At 36.6% G+C, this 20,017-nt stretch overlaps 1 protein-coding gene across 4 annotated transcripts in view; it reads left to right on the plus strand.

Moving 5' to 3' along the window:
• Positions 1-20,017, plus strand: part of NCOA3 (nuclear receptor coactivator 3) — a 75,667-nt gene that overhangs the window by 44,868 nt on the left and 10,782 nt on the right. For all 4 annotated transcript variants that reach the window (XM_004947051.4, XM_004947054.5, XM_004947056.5 and 1 more), the window contains exons 3-14: positions 5,376-5,451; positions 8,633-8,740; positions 10,867-11,039; positions 12,130-12,230; positions 13,205-13,379; positions 13,944-14,132; positions 14,393-14,494; positions 15,289-15,429; positions 15,742-15,889; positions 16,722-17,107; positions 17,351-18,231; positions 19,065-19,200. In XM_004947051.4, the coding sequence (XP_004947108.3) occupies positions 8,643-8,740; positions 10,867-11,039; positions 12,130-12,230; positions 13,205-13,379; positions 13,944-14,132; positions 14,393-14,494; positions 15,289-15,429; positions 15,742-15,889; positions 16,722-17,107; positions 17,351-18,231; positions 19,065-19,200 (2,530 nt within the window). In that variant the 5' untranslated portion in view covers positions 5,376-5,451; positions 8,633-8,642. The remainder of the gene's footprint in view (positions 1-5,375; positions 5,452-8,632; positions 8,741-10,866; positions 11,040-12,129; positions 12,231-13,204; positions 13,380-13,943; positions 14,133-14,392; positions 14,495-15,288; positions 15,430-15,741; positions 15,890-16,721; positions 17,108-17,350; positions 18,232-19,064; positions 19,201-20,017) is intronic.

Consider the following 20,017-nt stretch of genomic DNA (forward strand, 5'->3'; position numbering starts at 1 on the left):
GTGAAATAGAGTTTTCCTGTTCAAGGGAAAACTAATTTCTAATCATTGTTAAATTAAGGTAAGGAGTTGTGTCTTTATCAGCTCATGAAAGAATATTTGTCACCCAAATGCCTTACAGGAGCTGTTTAATACAGTGATAGTAAGGATTAGGTGTTTCTAGGTATACTACCAAATGTATGGGTTGCATGGATAAATGAAATTCGATTGTTGTACGTGGCTTAAAATGTTTCCAGAATAAGAGCAAAAGCACTGACTGGACTTTGCAAACTAAGTTCTGCTGCTAGGTTGTCCCTAGCGATGAATTCTGAGAGATGTGCAAATGTTGTGCTTCAATGCATAGAAAGAAATAGAGATCAAATGCAGTACATTTTTCCTAGTAAACCCAAGTTGCGTTTTAAGGATTTTGTTCAGTGTCCATATGCTTCATCTTACAGTTCTATATAGTAATCAGAAGGATGTATCAGTGCATATTAAAATAATGAAAAAATACTATAAAAGCATGTTCTGCATTTTTAAAATGATGTGGTTCTTTAGATGTTTGAATAGGAGAGAGGTGGTTCATATAGTAAGAAAAAATACGCACATGCACTCATGCACACAAGCACACACACGCACAAAGAGAACAAAAGCCTGAAATTAACATCGGTTCCCCCACCCCCAGTACCCATGAGGCCTACGGCTGCTCTGAACAGCTTTGTCTCCTGAGAATTTCGAGGGTTTTTCAGCTTAAGATCTTGTTTCCAGTTATGAGACAGTAGCGCAAAATAAGCGCACATATAATGTTGAAATACTAAATAAGTGACCAAATTCAGAACTCTTCAGGATTTACTCTGAACTGGGCAAAGAAAGAAAAATTATTCATTAAAATTCTTTTTCTAACGAGGAGTGCTTTCATATTTTTCACCTATTAAGCTGGAGAGGACGAATAAAAACTAATGAACATTCTGTCCTGTGTAGATTCAGTTCCAGATAGCTTTGTTGAAGAAAGCTGTTGCTGACTCCATCAGTCTTTACTGCTGTGACCACTATCTAGTTCTGTAATCTCACAAGATCTAAATGTTCCAAGATCCTAGATCCCTTCCAGTGACAAGGTGGTTACCTGTATTAAAAGCATTCCAACTATGTTCTAGGAAGACTTGACTGATGCCAGCAGCTATACCAAAAGCCCACATTACCACTTCTAGTACGATAGCTTGGAAATCAATCAGGATTAAGGCCGCCTCCGGTATCTCTTGGCCCACTGCTGAAGCTACCAACTCGTGTTGCTGGTGTCGTGCAAGTAGGTGGTGTGACTGCATCTTACAAGAACGTAACCTGACAAACACAGCTGGCCAAGTAAGTTCACTAGTAATCTCACAGCTGGGTTATGAGGGCAGCATTTGTTTTGCTCACACGTCTTCGGACTTGCATTGAGACACATTAACCTCTTTACTGCAGTGTTTTGTGCAGAAGCTGACAGGTGAGAAGTTTTTACAAGTATTCTGCAGCACATGGTCAAGGCATAAAGACAGACTAGCCTTTTTTATGACAGTGAGTTCACTGGAGCCTTTTATTCCATTTTATTTATTGTAACAGGGTCTTGTAACTTTTACAGTGGCAAGCAAACAGGGACCTATAGGAAACAAATTAAACAGTAATGACATTCCAAAAATAGAGAACAAGCATTATTTATCAGAGGAACAGGAGAAGTACTGGGATTGTGTCCCACCTCTGACCATCCTTTAACTGAAAATGCCCTGTCATTTTAACGTATGCAAAGTGAACATGGCTCAAGTTAATTGTCATGTCTGAAAAAGTGCAGCAAGTGCTCAGTGCTAACGAAACACAGCAGGGAAATTGGTAAATGAGACCTGACAAGGCCTGAAAAATCATAGTCTCCCTAAGATGGAGCGTATAGTGTGGCAGGGATGGGTGCAGAGTTAAGGTTATTTAACGTGTTGCAGCAAAGTGTGCTTCACTGATTGCCAGGTTATAGATAGCACCTTTTTATTTTTTTAACTGACAGTGCTGGTTCATGAAGTCTGGGTCTGAGTCAGTTGTTTATTATCTAGCAAATAGAGGCTGAGAAGGTGGGGGAGAGGGAAAGTGGACAATCGTGAAATGCATGTGATTGGGAACAGCATTTTATTATTGGTTATTGTTCTGGTGGAAGCACTAGATTGGGATAATGATGTATAAATACAATTAAAAACGTGATTTGCTTTTTACTTCGTAAAGTAAGCACAGCTACTTTAGTCTGAATAGAGAAGTGAATAGTATGAAATAGTTACGGTACACCAGCAAAACCTCTGTGTTAACTGTGTACTTCAGTCTCGTTATCTGTTCCTGTGGTTTGTTACTGTGCTGTCAGATTCACAAAGCTAAGTTGTTAAGGTTCCATTGCATTTTTTCAATCCGCTTCATTTTCCCCCCATGAGGTTTAGAAAGATGTTGTTTTAATGTACTGTAATTTCAAGTGAAGTATGTTTGATTTCCTTTTAAAACAAGCATATGAATTATCTCTGAAACATTTAAGGAGGGCAGAAAACATAATCCTCTTTAAATCCTCTTTCTAAAGGTAGCCAATGTGTTTGCTGTATCTGGCACATTCAGCTCTGAATATGTCATATTGTTACTTCAGTACCACATACAGTAATGCAGCCTATTGTCTAGCCATTCCGTCCGAAGTCTGATGTGGTCTTTCTGTGAGATGTTTCACAAATTGGATTGACCACTTGTACACTCGCATTTGATAGCTGGGCTGTGCTGTATGCCCAATCTCTGCATGGGGTAAGCTGAGTATCTCTGGAGTTCATCCTACAAGTGGGGAAATGAGCCAAAGGTCAGCATGTTGAGCTCGTTGACATTGAAATACACTGAAGGATGTTTTTGTCTTAACAGCCTTACTTTTTAGTTGAACAGCTTGTAGACAGGAAATGGTACGCTCACGTGTTGGCAGTGGTACTGGCATGGGCAGAGCTGGTGGGGAAGTTTTCTGCTGAGCCCCAGTGCCATGCTCTGCAGAGTAACACCGTGAGACTGGCGTTCGTCTGCTGCATTACTCTGCTTCCATTAAGCTGTACTAGATCATGTGAAGCAGAACTGACAGCACTGTTGAAATAAATTGTTCTTTATACTTAAAAAGTTACAAAGTTGTCTGTAATCTCTGTACTCAAAAGCAGTAGGTTTAGAGTACAGAAGTGTTGAATGGTCAGCTGCACTATATTAAGAGTTTGGGCTTTCATTAGCAGAAGATGTATTGTTGAAAAAGAGGGATGTATTTTATTATTCATTCAAATGTTTTAGATGATAATGTAATGACCTACTATAGTATTTTAATATCCTGTTTCATTTATAGTGTTAGTAACTTGTGGTCTGAGATTTACTTTTGATATATGGCAAAATTTGTTTTGAATTTTGTTTGGGCTACTAGGTAAGATTTTCCTTTCTGTGTTTCATCTAGCTTTAGTTCAGTACTGGCCTGCAGAATGGAATTGGGAATGCTGGGAGCTGCCCTGGTAGGTGACAGTTCCCAAATGATGGCCCTCTGCAGTGCATGACCAGACCAAAGTCATACAAATGCTGCTCTAGATGTTCTTATAAATCCTTTGAGGGCCCTTTTCTTCCTTCACAGTTACTTTACCACAGTGCTTTTTGAGAAGTTGTATTCCGTCTTCTTTTTAAGCAGCTCAAATATTTGCGTCCATATAGTGAATCTTTACTTGAGAGGAATAGAAAGAGAATAATCTAAAATGAATTTAGGTAACATTAAGATATCTGTGGGGTTTTCAGCATACTGCTTTCTCAAGAGTTCCCCCCTTTCCCCTTGCATTTCCAGTCATGCAGAATCCTTGAGGTCTTCATTTTCTGCATGCTTCCGAGTGGTTCTGCTGTCAGATTCTCCTGCCTAGCTCAGTTTCCAGGTGAGACTGTTGCTTGTGATGCTTTTGAACTGCCTCCATTCCTGCACAGATGTATTCATCAGTTTGTTAAGCTGTTTTAAACATTTGAGGAAGAAAAAGCTTCACGTCACACTCAACAGTCAACGTGATTGAGGCTTCCTTTTTCTTTCATCAACTCAGTCCATTAGGAACATCATTGGGTAGCCCTTGCTGGATGTAAGAGCATCCCCGTGAAGCTGGATGGCAAGCTGTAGCTGGGTGTAGTGTACAACTGTCTCAGCATTTCTGTGGGAATCAACAGCCAAAGGATTTAATTTTCTCTCGCACCCAGACAAATGTTTCTGATACTGCATCTTAGGATTTCGTTTGATTTTGTTGAGGTTTCTGCAATTAGCAGAGGTTGGTAGAGCTTAAAATGGTGCTACCGAAGTATTTAATTAGTAGACAGCTTACTCTTGATGCTTGCTTACTCTTATGTGACCATATTCTTAATCAGCCTTCTCATTGGTAATTCTAGTATATCCAAATGAAGCTGCAGTCAGCAGTGTCAGAGGGATGGTTAGAGCAGCAGATGAATGCCAATGCAACCAGTTGACATGAATTCACTTTCTTAAGAAATGAGCTACTTGAATAAAACTCTACCTGTCTACTGGTGATTACTTGTTAAGTAGTCTGACTGGAAGTATCCATTTTGAAACTCTTGATTCGGTATAGGCCTATGGTGTGTGCTTACATGTGACTGTCTCATAAATATTTCCCAGGAGCAATTTATTTTTCTAATTAGCTTGAACAGCCTCTGCTTTACGTAGTGCTTTAAGCAATTTTCAGTAAATCAATTCAATCACACAGCTGTTGTTTGAAACTTTTCCTAAGTTCCCGTAATTCTCTGTAGAGACCCAGAATCTCACTAATTAGCACACTTAATCATACCTTCTATAAAATGCATGGCAATATGGATTAATCATTCCTAGAATTTCATAGGAAAACAGGGTAACGGAAAACCAAGTGTGTATAGCTGTGAAAGCAGTTTGTTATTCTCATATACCAGTTATGTACAGTGTGCACAGGCTGGCATAGAATGGCTGAGCACTGAGCTTTTTGCTTGGCAGTCATCACTTGACAAAATAATTAATTTAGGGCTGCAGTTTTTTGTACTTAGATTTTTAAGTTACTAAGATCAAACATCAACTTTTTCTTTAGATTTCCCCTAAAGGAAAAAGGTGTATTTTCTGTTCCTACGTGAAAGGAAATCTATCTTAGTGGTGGCATCTGTGATGTTACAGTTAAGACTATTAGCTGTTTGGCACATACCAGGGATGACATTTACAGTTAATACAAATGAGTTTTAAATTCCTTTCATGTTAAATAAATGAACAGTGAATGTTTAGTTTTTTGTAAGATTGTTAATATTAGATTAGATTAAATATATATATATATGGGAAGGCAGCCTTGTTTTGTTTTGTTTTTCTCTCATGAGCCTTTTTTGTTTTTCAGGATGTGACTTAAAATGGTTTCTGATTCTGGGGACCCTGTGAAAAGTATCCTGTGCTTGAATGCTTGTTAAGGTCAGGTAGGTAAGAAATGTGTTTTTCACTGAGAATAGGAAACTGCTGAATGGAACGTCTCTAGTTTTATTTACAACAAATTACATTTAAATATTTAGGGCTTTCCTTTGAGTAAGCCATTTTTTTTTTAAAATTGGTGTCTTAAAAAGTATTTGAATTATGTATAAGATTATTATATTTAATATTTTAAAATTATATACAATTAAAAACAAATTTCAGATCATCTTCATGATTCATTGAAAAGAACTGGTTTGATTTAGTTCTTCATAATTGGCTTATTCTGGGGAATGCTAAGAGCCAATTTATGCTTTTTCCCTAGTGAATTCTTCAAACAAGAAATCAGCTCAGACATAAGAGCTTCCAAGTGTGCTGTATGCTGTGAATACATATATTTATTATAGCAAAAAGTTGATAGAGGCGAGCACAGTTATTGATGAGCAAGAAGGTCTTTATTATTCTTTGTTTTCTTGTTTCTCCTTTTTGCTGAATGAGAAAAATTACAGAAAATTTACGTCTGTGTCTGAAAAGGTAAATCTAATAGTATTGCACACTATTGCTAGTGTTGTTATTTGCAAATAATTATGGAAGTAAGGACCATCTCCTCCAAATGTTGCTGCCTCTGGTTACACTCTAGTGGTGGATGTGGGAGCATCTGTATGTAGTAGTTCAATACTGCTACAAGCAATGGATTTAATGTCTTTCACTTTGAAGACTTTTAACTGCTGATGAGATCTTGGTTTTTCTCATGTTTGTGTTAAGTGTAAACTTTAGAGTGCTCTGGTCATATTTTTTTCCATTCAATTTTAACATTCCATTTCATACAAATGCCTGTCTTTTTTTTGGTGAGAGCTAGGATTATGTGTTTCCAAATGTCTTTTGAAAAAATCATACTGGACAGAACAAGGTATGGCTTATTACCAATAGTTTTGAATAGCTAAATAGAGTGTAGTCTTTATTTTACAAAATGTTTCATGGGAATGAGTAAAGGATTCCAGTGTAGAGATGGGCTTTTGTAGAAATTATAAATAGATGCTGGTACTGATAACTCAGAATAGCAGATATATAAATATTATACATATATATGAATTATTGGTCATTAAATACCTGGCTCTAAAACTAGGCAGTCTTGAGTAATTCTGTCTATAAATTATATAGACTAGGAACAGATACATTTTAGAAAAATCTAGTTGGTTGTCAGAGGATAGAATTTATATTCAGCATTCTTTCCTCCTCACATATAATCCTCTGTTCTAGCTTATTGCAACTTAAACACAAACCTGCATACAGATTTCATCAAAAAGTACATAACACCATATAGTGATACTTAACACCATACTGATACTTGTAGCTCAGGTTCATAATTCAGTCCCACTGTTAATTAGTTTTTGATATATTAGGTTCACCATCCATGCTTTGAGTTTTACCTGCAACTTGGTAGAAAAATAGTAGAATGGTTGTCAGATTTTTCATGAAAGTCATTATGTCACATCTAACTTTCAGTTATTCTGACTAAGAGTAATACTGTATGACAAAAGATTATAGTATCTATGTTTTGGGGAATTAATACTTATCTAAATTTGTACATCTTACAGTTTCCTGGTTTTATGTAATAACTGGCTCAGATTAAGCTAGTTTATACGTTTATTGTCATTAAGCATGTAAGAAAAATTTCACTGATCTTTTTTTTTAAGAAAATACTTTCCTTAGGTCAATCAGATTGTGCAACATAACTAGTAAGGGAGTCCTTCTATCACCAGCTATCTAGCTAATGTTACAGGTGTACAGGCCAGAAATAATGCTATGTTCATTTAAAAAAAAAAATGCTTTTAGTGATAAAAAAGCATCAAAACCTTAACTTTTAAATGCTACATTTCAGAGCTTTCTTCTAAACTTGAGTAACATCTACCCCTCCACCCACACACACAAATAATCACCCTAAGGGATGGATATCTTCTTGGAAAAACTCTTTAGTCCACTAGAAATTACAGGTTCATATTCAACAGATAAACATTACATCTGATATCTTTTAACTGATGATTTATTTCATTATTAACTTACTCAATAATGGCTTCTTTTGGTAAGGTTTCCTGCAGCTGGAAAATTGGTTTGCCTGTTAACAACTTATATTGTAAATCTATACATATTGCAAATGAGCTTCTAGAATTTCCTTAGCTAAGCAGTTGTTATTGTTCTAGACATTATGTGCCCTTTCAACTTGCAAAGTTGCTTATAGAGAGAAGATTTTTAGGGAGAGGGAAAGGAAAATGTGTGTGCAGCTTCAAGATGGAGAAAGCTCCCATAACCTACTTGAGTGCAATAGAAGGAAAAGAAGCTGCATCAGTTAACACATTTTCCTTCTTCCTGCACTCTTTGGTATGTATGCACCAAAAGCTTTTCTTAAATAGAACTGTTGTGATGTATATCATGTTTCACAGACAAAATGTAATAACTTTGTTTTCCACTCAATTCTATTGTGAGTTCAAAACCTGTCAATACAGGCAAATATTAAACAAGAAGTGGCGTTCCCATTCTAAATCATTTAATGTAAGCCAAATTGCGTTCCACAGAAATGCTGAAAGTTGAGCCAGCCAAGCTGAATTTTTCAACTACTTAACATATTTATTTTAACATATTTTTCAACTACTTAACATATCTTTCTTCCTTACACTTGGCTTCTGATATTTTCTGCATCTATACCCTTCCTGAGCCATCCTCAAGCCTTTTCATATTTTGAGCTCTCTTTCCACAATAGCTCTCAGCACCGCAACATTATTCTGATGCTGGGAATGCAGCTGTGGGGTGGGGGTAAAGCCCCAAGGTGGGGTGTGTGTTTGTCACCAGCACTGGAGCTCAGCCTCAGCATGAGGTCTGTAGGCATAAGACCTTGTGAGTCATAAGTCCTTGTCAGGCGTCAGCTTTAGATAATTAACTGCTTTTTGCACGATCATAGTTTGTTTATGTAACATGTTTTTGAAACTCCTTGTTCAAATGAATAGCTCTTCATCCAGCTGCTTGGTTGAAGAAAATGCTATTCCTGCCGTTATCTGGAGATATACTGTCACCCAGTGGTCTAACAGTATGTTTTCCCTCAACCTCAAACAAGATATCTGCTGCTTTAACAGTACTTACAAGCTTTTACCCTGGAGAAATAGTAAATTGAATGAAATCTTATTTTATTACTTCTAGTTGCTGATGTATGGTCAGGATGAGTGGATTAGGAGAAAGCTCCTTGGATAGCTTGACCAATGAGTCAAGGAAACGCAAGCCGTTGCCCTGTGATACTCCAGGTGCAAGGTAGGTTTATTCTTCTCTGCTTTTTGTATTATGGATTTTCAAAAATATTTTTCAAGTTTTTATAGCAATTTAGTGTGAGTTCTAACTAATGATTTTATTTAATTGGAAATTCTTTAAGATGAATGTTGTTGTGAGAATGCCCAGCTATACTGTTATTTGTAGATCTGTCAAAGCTTATAAACAGTAATTAGACTTACATAAATCTTAATGGAGTGAATGTATAAAGACTCACTGTTTGAAGCTGTGATTACAAGACTAAAGAAGAAAAGCATGTTACTTCACATAAATTACAAAGTCAGCATCTTACACCTGGTAATTGACTTGGCATGTCTCGGTTCGGAGGTTATAGTCACCACAGAATTCTGTAATAGGTTCACTGCTTTTTTGACTTGCATTTCTCCAGACTTGTTCTCTGCAGTCTTATCTTGAATTTTGGCATTTTGTGCTGCCTTCCTACTCCTCTTTCAAATCTGTCAGAAATTCAGTTATCTGAGAGACTCAGTTTTCAATCTCCCTCTGACTTTTTTTCCTTTCTGCTACACATTAATGGTTCTGTTAGCCTTCTGTGTTCTTGTTCCCACACAGTAAAACCTTTTTAAACAGTCCCCAGTTTCACCAAAATACCAGATGTGTACCAATATTTCTCCCTTTTATACACTTAGCTGCTGTCCCTTGCCAATTTCCTCCACTGTGTAAGAAATTGGCTATCCCAGTGCTTCGAAAGTTGAGCCAGCCTGGGAGAAGACCAGCCTAGCTGAATAGAGAGCTTCTTCAGGAACTCAGGAAGAAAAGGAGAGTTTATGAGCTCCAAAAGAAGTGGCAGGCGATTCAGAATGACTGTTGTCAAGTTGTGCAGAGAGATAGTTGGAAGGGCGGAAGCCTAGCTGGAACTCAGTTTGACTAGTGCAGTAAAGGACAATAAAACTGCTTTTATCAGTACATCAGCAGCAGCAAAAGGGGGATTAAGGAGAATCTTCATCCTTTATTGAATGTGAGAGGAAATGTTGTGATGAAAGATGAGGGTAGGGCTGAGGTACTTAATGCCATTTTTTGTCTCAGTCTTTATTAGTAAGGCCAGTTCTCAGGGTCCTGGTCCCACGGGATGGTGGCAGGGAGTGAGATGAAGATCCTATAATCCAATGGGGAACTTTAAGCAGCCTTTGCCTTACATCATTTGAACATTTGTAAGTCTGTGGGGCTGGATGGAGTTCATCCATGTGTACTGAACGAGCTGTCGGAAGTGCTCATCAAGCCACTTTCAGTCAGCCACTTCCCAGCTGACTGAAGGCAAGCAAATGTGACTGTAAGGGCAGGAAGGGAGGATCCGGGGAACTACAGGCCTGTCATTCTGACCTTAGTGGCAGAGGAGGTTATGGAGCAGATAATCTTGAATGTCATTACATGGCATGTACAATTCAGTGATCAGATCCAGCCTGCATGAGTTTATGAAAGACAGGTCGTCCAGGACCAACCTAATCTTCTATGACAGGATGATCAGCTTAGTAGCTGAGGGAAGGTCTGTGGATGTTTGGGTTTTGATAAAGTGTTTGACTTTGCTTCCTGCAGTATTCTTGAGAAGCTGGCTACTCATGACTTGGGGAGAGGTACACAGTTTGCTGGTTGAAGAACTGGCTGACCAGGCTTGAATAGGCATGGTGAATGGAGTTCAGTCCAGTTGGCAGCCAGTCACTGGCAGTATTCCCTGGGGCTCAGTCTTGGTTTAACAGGAATTGTGAGGAGCGACTGAGGGAACTGTGACTGTTTAGTCTGCGGAAGAGGAGGCTGACAAGAGACTGCATTGCTCTCTACAGTTACCTGAAAAGGAGTAATCACAGGAGGATTTTTTTTAGCTGAATATCCTTCTCATATCCTCTTTAGACAAACTGGTACTTAAGATTCTTAAAAAAAAATAAATAAATCACAACATAAGGTAACACTGGACAACAAAAAACAAACAACAGTGTAAAACATACACACAATGCCCTACAGATTTACGCTTGCTAGAATGACTGCCAGCTAGGTTTAATGGATAGGTGTTAGGAGAAATATTTTGAAGTTCATGGTGTGAACACAGCTTTTGTATATGATGGAATATAAGTATATGTAATAATGTTTTTGGTTTGTAGTCTGACCTGCAGTGGTGAGAAGCGTCGACGTGAGCAGGAAAGCAAATACATTGAAGAACTGGCTGAACTGATATCTGCTAATCTGAGTGACATTGACAATTTCAATGTCAAACCAGACAAATGTGCTATTTTAAAAGAAACTGTGAGACAGATTCGACAGATAAAAGAGCAAGGTATAATTTCCTGCTAGACCAAAACAAATAATTTCTTTTTCTTGTGGTTCCTTTTTCAAAGCAGCAGTAACATGGGAAATTCAGTATTGTTTTAATAATAGTACAGACTTGAAAAATACTTAAGATTTTGACTTGAACCAAACCTTTAATGTGCTTGAACCAAACCAAACCTTTAACTTAATTTGCTGTTTAAAAGTAAGCCACTGTTTGCCTTATTTTTTTTTTTTTTTTTTTTACTGGAAATGGGTGCTTTAAAATTGTGTGTGGCCTTTCTTACAAGTTGCCTGAAAATACTAGTTAAGCTTGAGCTAGTCCACAGTGAAACTAACTACAGATGGTATTGTGCCATCTCATGGTACAATATACCAAATACAGTTCTTTTCACGTTAAGGGACAATTAAATAAACAAAGGAGAAAATTCCAGTACATCAAGTTTCATTAATTTCTTTTGGTAAGGGTAAACCTAAGTGGTATAATATGAAAGGTATATGGAAAAAAAAATAGCATATTGATAGAATATGTATATAGTTCAAATAATTATATGTATTTCTGTATCTGTATCTCAAATGACTAAGTTGTCATGTGTACATATTTCTTTTGGGCAGTAAATTATTGTTTGATATCAAGTGATGATTTGCCAATTTTAGAGACAAGTTAAGACAGTTCTGAAAAGATATCTTCTGTTTTAAGGTATTCCTAATGTAACCTAATGTAATGTATGTATATACAAGCATATATATGCACATTAATATGAGCCAAATGCTGTTTGTAGAACAGTGGTGATGGCATCTGTTGACTGTGACCAGTGATGAGATAATCAAATTAAAACCAGCAAGAAGAGATGTGCTAAGAAATGTGTTTAATGGCCATTGAGAAAATCATCCATCAGTCAGATGATCCGAAAAGTTTGATATTATGTAGCCATGACACTTATTCTGGTCATAAGCAACTACTAATGTGAGATCTTCTCTCTCATTACTGCCTCTCTTTTTGCCCGTAATTCACATAGTTCCCAGAATCTAGCTTCTACTACTAAAATGTAGGCTTTGTATGAAATGTTGCTTTACTGAAATATGTCTTCTGGTTTCAGGAAAGGCAGTTTCCAATGATGATGAGGTTCAGAAAGCTGATGTGTCTTCCACAGGTCAAGGAGTTATTGATAAGGACTCCTTAGGACCTCTTTTACTACAGGCAAGTGCAAATTAGAACTTAGTAAATCCTGAGGGAAAATAAGTACTTAGAGCAGCTGAAACTAATACAATAGAGCCTGCAATCCTATAGTGAAATAATATAAAAGAACATTTTATCTCTGACCCTTTCAGACATAGTTTTGTATAAGTGTTTGAAAGGATCAGAGTTAAAATCCATCGTGTTTTCTTAATTTCACTGAAATAGTCTGTGGAAGGAAAGAAAAGAATAGCCTTTGGCTTTTTCTCATATTCTAATTCTTTACTTTCTCTAGCAGTCATTAGTAAATTACTACTAAAGCTGTGCTTAGCAATACAAGGAGTATTTTTCCTTTGCTTTGAGGGTTAGCTGTTAAAATAAATCGATGAGGCTTTATGAGGATTAGGGATCTGTGATGTGCATTGCTGTTTTTAACTCTAAAACATGGAGCTCATTCACCCAACATTGCTATCAAGTAAGCTAATGTAAGAATAACTGGAAAAAAGAAAAAAAAAAAAAAAGATTAAAAAGAAAGGTACATAGCAGATACTTTTTCCTTATGCCTAAAAAATCAATCCCATGAAGTGCATTAAAAAGCATTTTTGAAACTTAAAAAAAAAAAAGCTGAATTTTTCTTTCATTTAAGAAGATACAGTATTTTCATCACACATTCTACTAAATTTCTTCTTATTTCAATTTGCCAGCTATAGAAATAATGTTATCGATTCATTCTCTTGTTACCAGATAAAGAAAGAGTAAAACAAGAAGGTTGGTTATCACTGTGACAAATCTCAATTGAATAACAAATGAACAGACAGATTTTGGATGTTGAAATCATTCCTTAACACATTCCATTTTCTGTACAGAAAAGTGTGAAAACTCATTTCTACTTTTGAAAATAAATGCATGTATTATGACTTGGCATTTAGAACCTGCAAAGTTTTTAAACTAAATTATGTTCAGAATTATGCAGTCTCATATGCTATGTTGCTATTTAGGCATTGGACGGTTTCCTGTTCGTTGTCAATCGTGATGGGAACATAGTATTTGTGTCAGAAAATGTCACACAGTATTTGCAATATAAACAGGAAGATTTGGTTAATACAAGTGTCTATGGTATCTTGCACGAAGAGGACCGGAAGGACTTCCTTAAAAACTTACCTAAATCTTCAGGTAATGAAAGTTGATGTACTACGCTGTTATCAAGCTGTTTGCAAACAATCAGAAGAGAAAAAAAACCAAACCAATTTGTGATGGATGACCTTACAAAACAAACTACTTTTACAAAGGAAATTTGACTTCTAAAGTATATTAATCTTGAAAAGTATTAGTATGCTCTTACTAAAGCACACCACTAGAAATAAATGTGCTGGAAATTAACACTGTACTTTAGCCATTGCAGTTTGTTTATGTGTAACTTAGAACAAGGACTCTAAAGGAACATATTCCGTAAAACTACATGACTAGCTGAGGGAACTGCTTGTTTTTTAAGTATGGCTTTTTAAGAAATGGCTTTTCAGCTCTCTTTCAAGTAACACTGCAAATGTCATGTTAGGAAATGAGTTTAACTTGATGTACAGTCCTACTATTCCCAAGGTATAGAACTGGTGGTACACTCAGAAAGCATTTTACAATTCTTTAACAACTCTAATCTAGCAGCCAGTTATCTAAGTTAAGAAAAATTGGTTATGAATTTTATCTGAAAATCGTTATAAATTCTTACTGTATTCTTCTAAGTTAATGGAGTTGCTTGGACCAATGACGCACCTAGACAGAAGAGTCATACATTTAATTGTCGGATGATGGTGAAAACTTCCCATGATCTTTTGGAAGATGTAGGCAGCCACCAGGATACACGCCAGAGATATGAAACAATGCAGTGCTTTGCTTTATCTCAGCCAAGGGCTATGATGGAAGAGGGGGAAGGTAGGAAATTTTGTGCAATTACTGTGCAGAAATGAAATCTCTGAGTAAAGCTTTTTATTATTTGGTATGTGTTATGATGAAATACGTAGTTTATGCAGTCCTTTTTTTGAATGAATTAGAAACTTAATACAGAAAGTTAAATTCTCATTGTTTATGTACCTCTGTTAAACAACGCAAGATTCTTCAGCTATTTTATTAGCTTATATGACAGAACGAAGCAGAGAAATGAAAGAAAAAAGAATTTATTTTTTTAAATACAGATTTACAGTCCTGTATGATTTGTGTGGCACGTCGTATCGCAACTGCAGAAAGAGTATTTCCAACAAATCCAGAGAGCTTCATTACCAGACATGATCTTTCAGGTGAGAAATGTGTTCAAGATGAAGGTATTAAGGTATCTTTTTTGTCCGTGTTCTCTTGGTTTATATAAATCAAGCATGTAAGTAAATTGTGCATCTGTAGTAATTAGCAGAATTCATAACAAGATTCCCAGCTCTTTTGTGCAGTATGCCATTGTTGGTGCTGGAGTGCAATAACAACAGTGGGACACATTTTCTTTCTGTATGCTAGTTGGGATTGTTTGGCAAGTTGGTATAAAACATTACTTGTTTCTTTACTTGGCAGCGTTTTGAATTGTGTTCATTATGCTTTCATTCACATATAAAAAATATTTAAAATTATAATTGAAAGTAATGAGTGTTCTTTAGAATGTTTGTATGTTTCTGCAGTTGGTGAGCTAATGTTTATGGTGTTTAAATTGAAGTACTTAGATCACCTATAAGGGGTTTCTTCAGTGTTTAAATTTATGTTTAAGATGTGTATTTGTGGATGTAGCTGGTTAGTATTTTTGACAATTTTACTGTCTGGGCATGCCTTGGCTGCCTGTAACTACAGACAAAGTTGCTGTATGTTTTCTAAAAGCTCTGACATTAACCAGAAGATGTTGGAACTTCCTCTCTTATCGTTATCTAAATCCCCTTGAATGCTGATATTTTTACAAGCAGCAGTATACTCTCGTATGGCAGATTAGTCATAAATGTGACTTCTTTATACTCAAAATTTAGCATTAGGCTGATGAAAAATTAAAATGGTGACATTGGAGCTTTTATACAAAACAATTGGTATACTCATAAAGATTTTATCTTCCCTGTAACAGGCAAACTTGTCAACATCGACACAAACTCATTACGATCTTCCATGAGACCTGGCTTTGAGGATACAATTCGACGGTGTATTCAGAGGTTTTTATGCCATAACGATGGACAGTCCTGGTCAAACAAACGCCACTATCATGAAGGTGAAAATCTTCAGTGTTTGTCCTTACTGCTTCTCTCAGTGGCTGCGTTTTTTTTCTGAAAAAGTCTAAAATTCTGCCTATGTTCATTTTTTCAATGTTTTTAGTTATCCTTTTTGTTGTGAACACCTATGTACAACCTGAAGAAGGATGACTTCTTGAGAAACAGGAATTCTGACAGAAATTACTCTGTTTCTGTTTTTCTAATGTGCCTGTGTTGATAGTTTTCCTAACACTTTGTTGAAAATCTATAGAGTGCACATTAGCAATTTTTGTGCTTTTAAATATGAATAATACTTTATATTTCCTTTGCAGCTTATACACAAGGTCATGCTGAAACACCATTGTATCGCTTTTCCTTAGCGGATGGAACTATAGTGACAGCACAAACAAAGAGTAAAGTGTTTAGAAATCCAGTAACTAATGACCGCCATGGATTTGTCTCTACCCACTTTCTTCAAAGGTGAAATCATTGGTGTCTGTCATCTAAATGTCATAGCTTCTAAAAATACATCTGATGTTGTAGATACATGAAAAAATACTGAGCTGAAGTATTTTGATTACAACTCAAACTGAACAAGAATGTTTGGGAAGCAAGAGTTGCAAATGAATTTGTCAGTCTAAGATTTTGTTCAACACACAGCCTCTGAACTTACCTGTGTGGCAGAATGACAGTCCCAGTCAAAAGAGAGGTTTTGCCCTCTGTTGCTGTGTGAGGCTTACGGTTGAGTTCATTATTTTTGGGAGTTTACATATGTAATGATTAAACATGGGAAATAGAAATGCTTACATGCTTTATCTTGCTCTTTTTAATTGCACACCAGTTGAAAACACGACCCACCCCATCAGTTGCATTACTGATGATTCATATGTACCTTAAATAGCACTTCCTGTGACCTTTTCTTGTTGATTGCAAGAATAACTGAAATGCCACTCTCTGGAGGGAATTTCTGGCATTAAATTGCCTCCAGATGCTGAAAAATGAACAGTTGAGATTCTTCATGGTATCATTAGTGTGCACAGAAGAATAGTGTCATGTGTTGACTAGGCTGGGTAAGAAAAGATGTTTTAACTGATAAATCTAACTAATGGCTGATGAAAAAACAGAATACAGTGATACTGTACGCACTTGTAACTAAATTCACCTCAAGGTGTAATGAATGAATGAGTGACATAGTTTAGTTGTGCTAAAAAAAAAAAAAATTATCACGTTATTCTTTCTTTGAAGCACTTGATTCTGAATAAGATTTGACTTCACTTTCTTGAGGTCTCTGGGGATGTTTTTGAATTTACAGAGAGCAAAATGGATATCGACCGAATCCTAATACAGTTGGGCAAAACATCAGAACAACAGTGGCTGGAAATACAAATTCTGTTGGTCTTATGAACATGTCACCTGGTCAAGGCATGCCAATGCAAAACAGGAACTATGGCATGGGAGATCCCAGTACAGTGGGCCAGCTGAACAGCTCTCGATATGGAGGCCCTGGTAATATGGGACCAGTGAACTCTGGACCAGGAATGCAGTCCTCTGCTTATCAGAGCAACAGTTATGGGTTAAATATAAGTAGCCCACCACATGGAAGTCCTGGTTTAACTTCCAACCAACAGAATCTAATGATATCTACTAGGAATCGAGGGAGTCCAAAAATGAATTCACACCAGTTTTCTCCAGTTACAGGTACTTTATTTTTGCTGTATATCATTTTTTAAAGCTTTCTTTTCTTACTTTTATGTGCATTCTGTTTGTCATCCTTTTTAACTGTTCTGTGATGCATTACTTAAATTTAGTATACCTAATTTTGTGGTAAAAAATTATTTTTAAGTACTTAACCCAGTGTGGCAGTCATATGTAATCCTGAAGTAAAGGTAGGTACAAAAAGTGCTGTAATCTAATAAGTTTGATCTCTATCTTGTGTTACAGGTATGCACTCTCCAATGGGATCTGCCAGCAACACCAGCAACAGCACTTTCTCTAGCAGTTCTCTTAGTGCTCTTCAAGCCATTAGTGAGGGGGTTGGAACTTCCCTTTTATCAACACTTTCTTCACCAGGTCCAAAATTGGATAGTTCTCCAAATGTGAGCATAGCTCAGCAAAATAAAGCAAATAACCAGGACTCCAAAAGCCCATCAGGCTTGTATTGTGAACAAAATCAGGTGGAAAGTTCCATCTGCCAATCAAACAGCAGGGATGTCCTTAGTGAAAAGGATAGTAAAGACGGAAGTCTGGATGCGTCTGAAAGCCAGAGAGGACAATCTGAAAGCAAAGGGCATAAAAAGCTGCTTCAGCTACTCACATGCTCTTCAGATGAAAGAGGACATTCTACAGCATCGAACTCACCTTTAGACTCCAATTGTAAAGAATCTTCTACCAACGTTACCAGTCCTTCAGGAGTTTCCTCATCAACATCTGGAGGGGTGTCTTCCTCCTCAAATGTGCATGGGTCACTCCTGCAAGAGAAACATAGGATTTTACATAAATTGTTGCAAAATGGTAATTCCCCTGCAGAGGTTGCCAAAATAACAGCTGAAGCTACTGGTAAAGACACATATCATGACACTAGTAATACAGTCCCATGTGGAGAAAGTACAGTCAAACAGGAACAACTGAGCCCAAAGAAGAAAGAAAACAATGCTTTACTAAGATACCTGTTAGATAAAGATGATGTTAAGGATCCGCTTTCCAAAGAGTTGAAGCCAAAAGTGGAAAATGTAGATAATAAAATGGGACAATGCAGTAGTACTACTATTCCTACTTCCAGTCAAGAAAAGGAGATGAAAATAAAAACAGAACCAACGGAGGAGGTACTGTATACTGTAATGCGATGGTAATGAACAAGGCAGTGTTTTCACATTGCAGTGAATGGTAAAAGGACAATGTATGCATGTGTAAACATTTCCAAGAAAGGTGTTTGCAAATGGTGGGAGACGATGTGTTCAGGTTTATTGTAACTGAGAAAGCACAGATAGAACTATGGGATATATATATATGTAGCCAAATGCGCTGTACTGTAGTCCTGGAGTAATGTAAACTTTAAGTTATGGTATGATTAAGGTATGCATTTACAAATCCTTATGTAAAATCAAATCTTCAGCGGTTTCTCATTGTATGTGCTTATCTTCACGGCTTATTAGGAAGTGGAGCTGTTAACTGTCTCCACAATTAGCTGGCAATGCAATAGGAAAGCGCAGAACCAGCAGACATTACATAATTTCAGTTTGAGAATGCAAGCAATACACAAAAGCGTGTAATGCGTAAAATAGAAATAGGTTGGTTTCACTTCATTCACTTGTTACAGCACTTTTTTTCCTTAAATGAGAGAAAGTGTCTCAAATAGGTATAAGTTCAAATATATCTACATATTTGTTTCAATATATTTACTGCAATTTTTATATTAAAAAAATGTTTTTACTTATGTGTGCTTCCAATTTCTCCTTGCTGCCAAAATTAAATGAAAAAAAATCTAAAAATAAGCTAATTGAATTAGAAGATCTTTGGAAATTGGGAGGAATCTAAAGGTACTGTCAGTGAACTAAAACACTGTACTGTCATTTAAGATGAGTGAGGAATAAATAAAAGCTGAAGGGTATCTATATGATAATAAATAATCTTTGTTATTTTACTGCTTCTTTTTCAGATGAGTGGAGACTTGGATAATTTGGATGCAATTTTAGGGGATCTGACTAGTTCAGACTTCTATAATAATGCTATGTCTACAAGTGGAAATAACTTTGGAATGAAGCAAGCGTTATTTCAAGGAAATGCTTCACTGAGTAAGGAATTTCATTTAAAATCACTTTGTTTTAAAATTGGGGCTTTCTTCTTACCTGATGTAAGCATAATGCATCTTCAGATCCTTAGAGAATACATTTTGATCTGCTGTATCTTCACGGACAAACACAACGCAAAATAGCAGCACTTAACTTTATTCACTGTGTATGTTGTAGATAACTTCAGTTCCTCATGTTATGTTTTTTTTTCAGGGATTGTCTAACAGATTTCTCAGAGGCAAGACATCAGGAAAAATGTTTTGTCAGTTGTAAATTGATATTGAGTTTGTGCTCCTTCCAGATGAGTAGGGAAATAACATGGGATTGGTGGCAAGCCTTTGATTTCTCATTTATTCGATATGAAAACATCTTGTGGCCTGCAAATCTTAATCAGTACTCCTCTGTGACATTGAAAGGAATGACCCATTGTAATAGGAAGCTGAGTAATAGAGAGGATTAACCTTGCTGAGAGACCAGTATCACTACAGTTGTCACTTCCTTTTATAACATTGGTCATCTCTTGATTATATGGGGTCACAGTTTGCTTGAGGTAACTGAAGGGGGTGGATCACAGATAGTGAAAAATGTGTAATCAAGTGTAAGTACATCTAGGGCCACTGACACTGTTGGCTGTGGAGCACACTGATCTCACTAATAAGCCCACATAGTATGAAGTGTTCAAAACCATTCTGCTTCTGGATTGCATCTGATTCAAACAGGGAGCTGTTTACCTTGTTTCTGTCTCCATGTCAGTTATCCAAAGGCTGGACAAGTCTACTCATGTATATTAATGAGTCTGTAATACTAGTGCTAACATTAG

The sequence above is a fragment of the Gallus gallus genome, chromosome 20 (assembly GCF_016699485.2).
Source record: "Gallus gallus isolate bGalGal1 chromosome 20, bGalGal1.mat.broiler.GRCg7b, whole genome shotgun sequence".
Taxonomy (NCBI): Eukaryota; Metazoa; Chordata; class Aves; order Galliformes; family Phasianidae; genus Gallus; species Gallus gallus.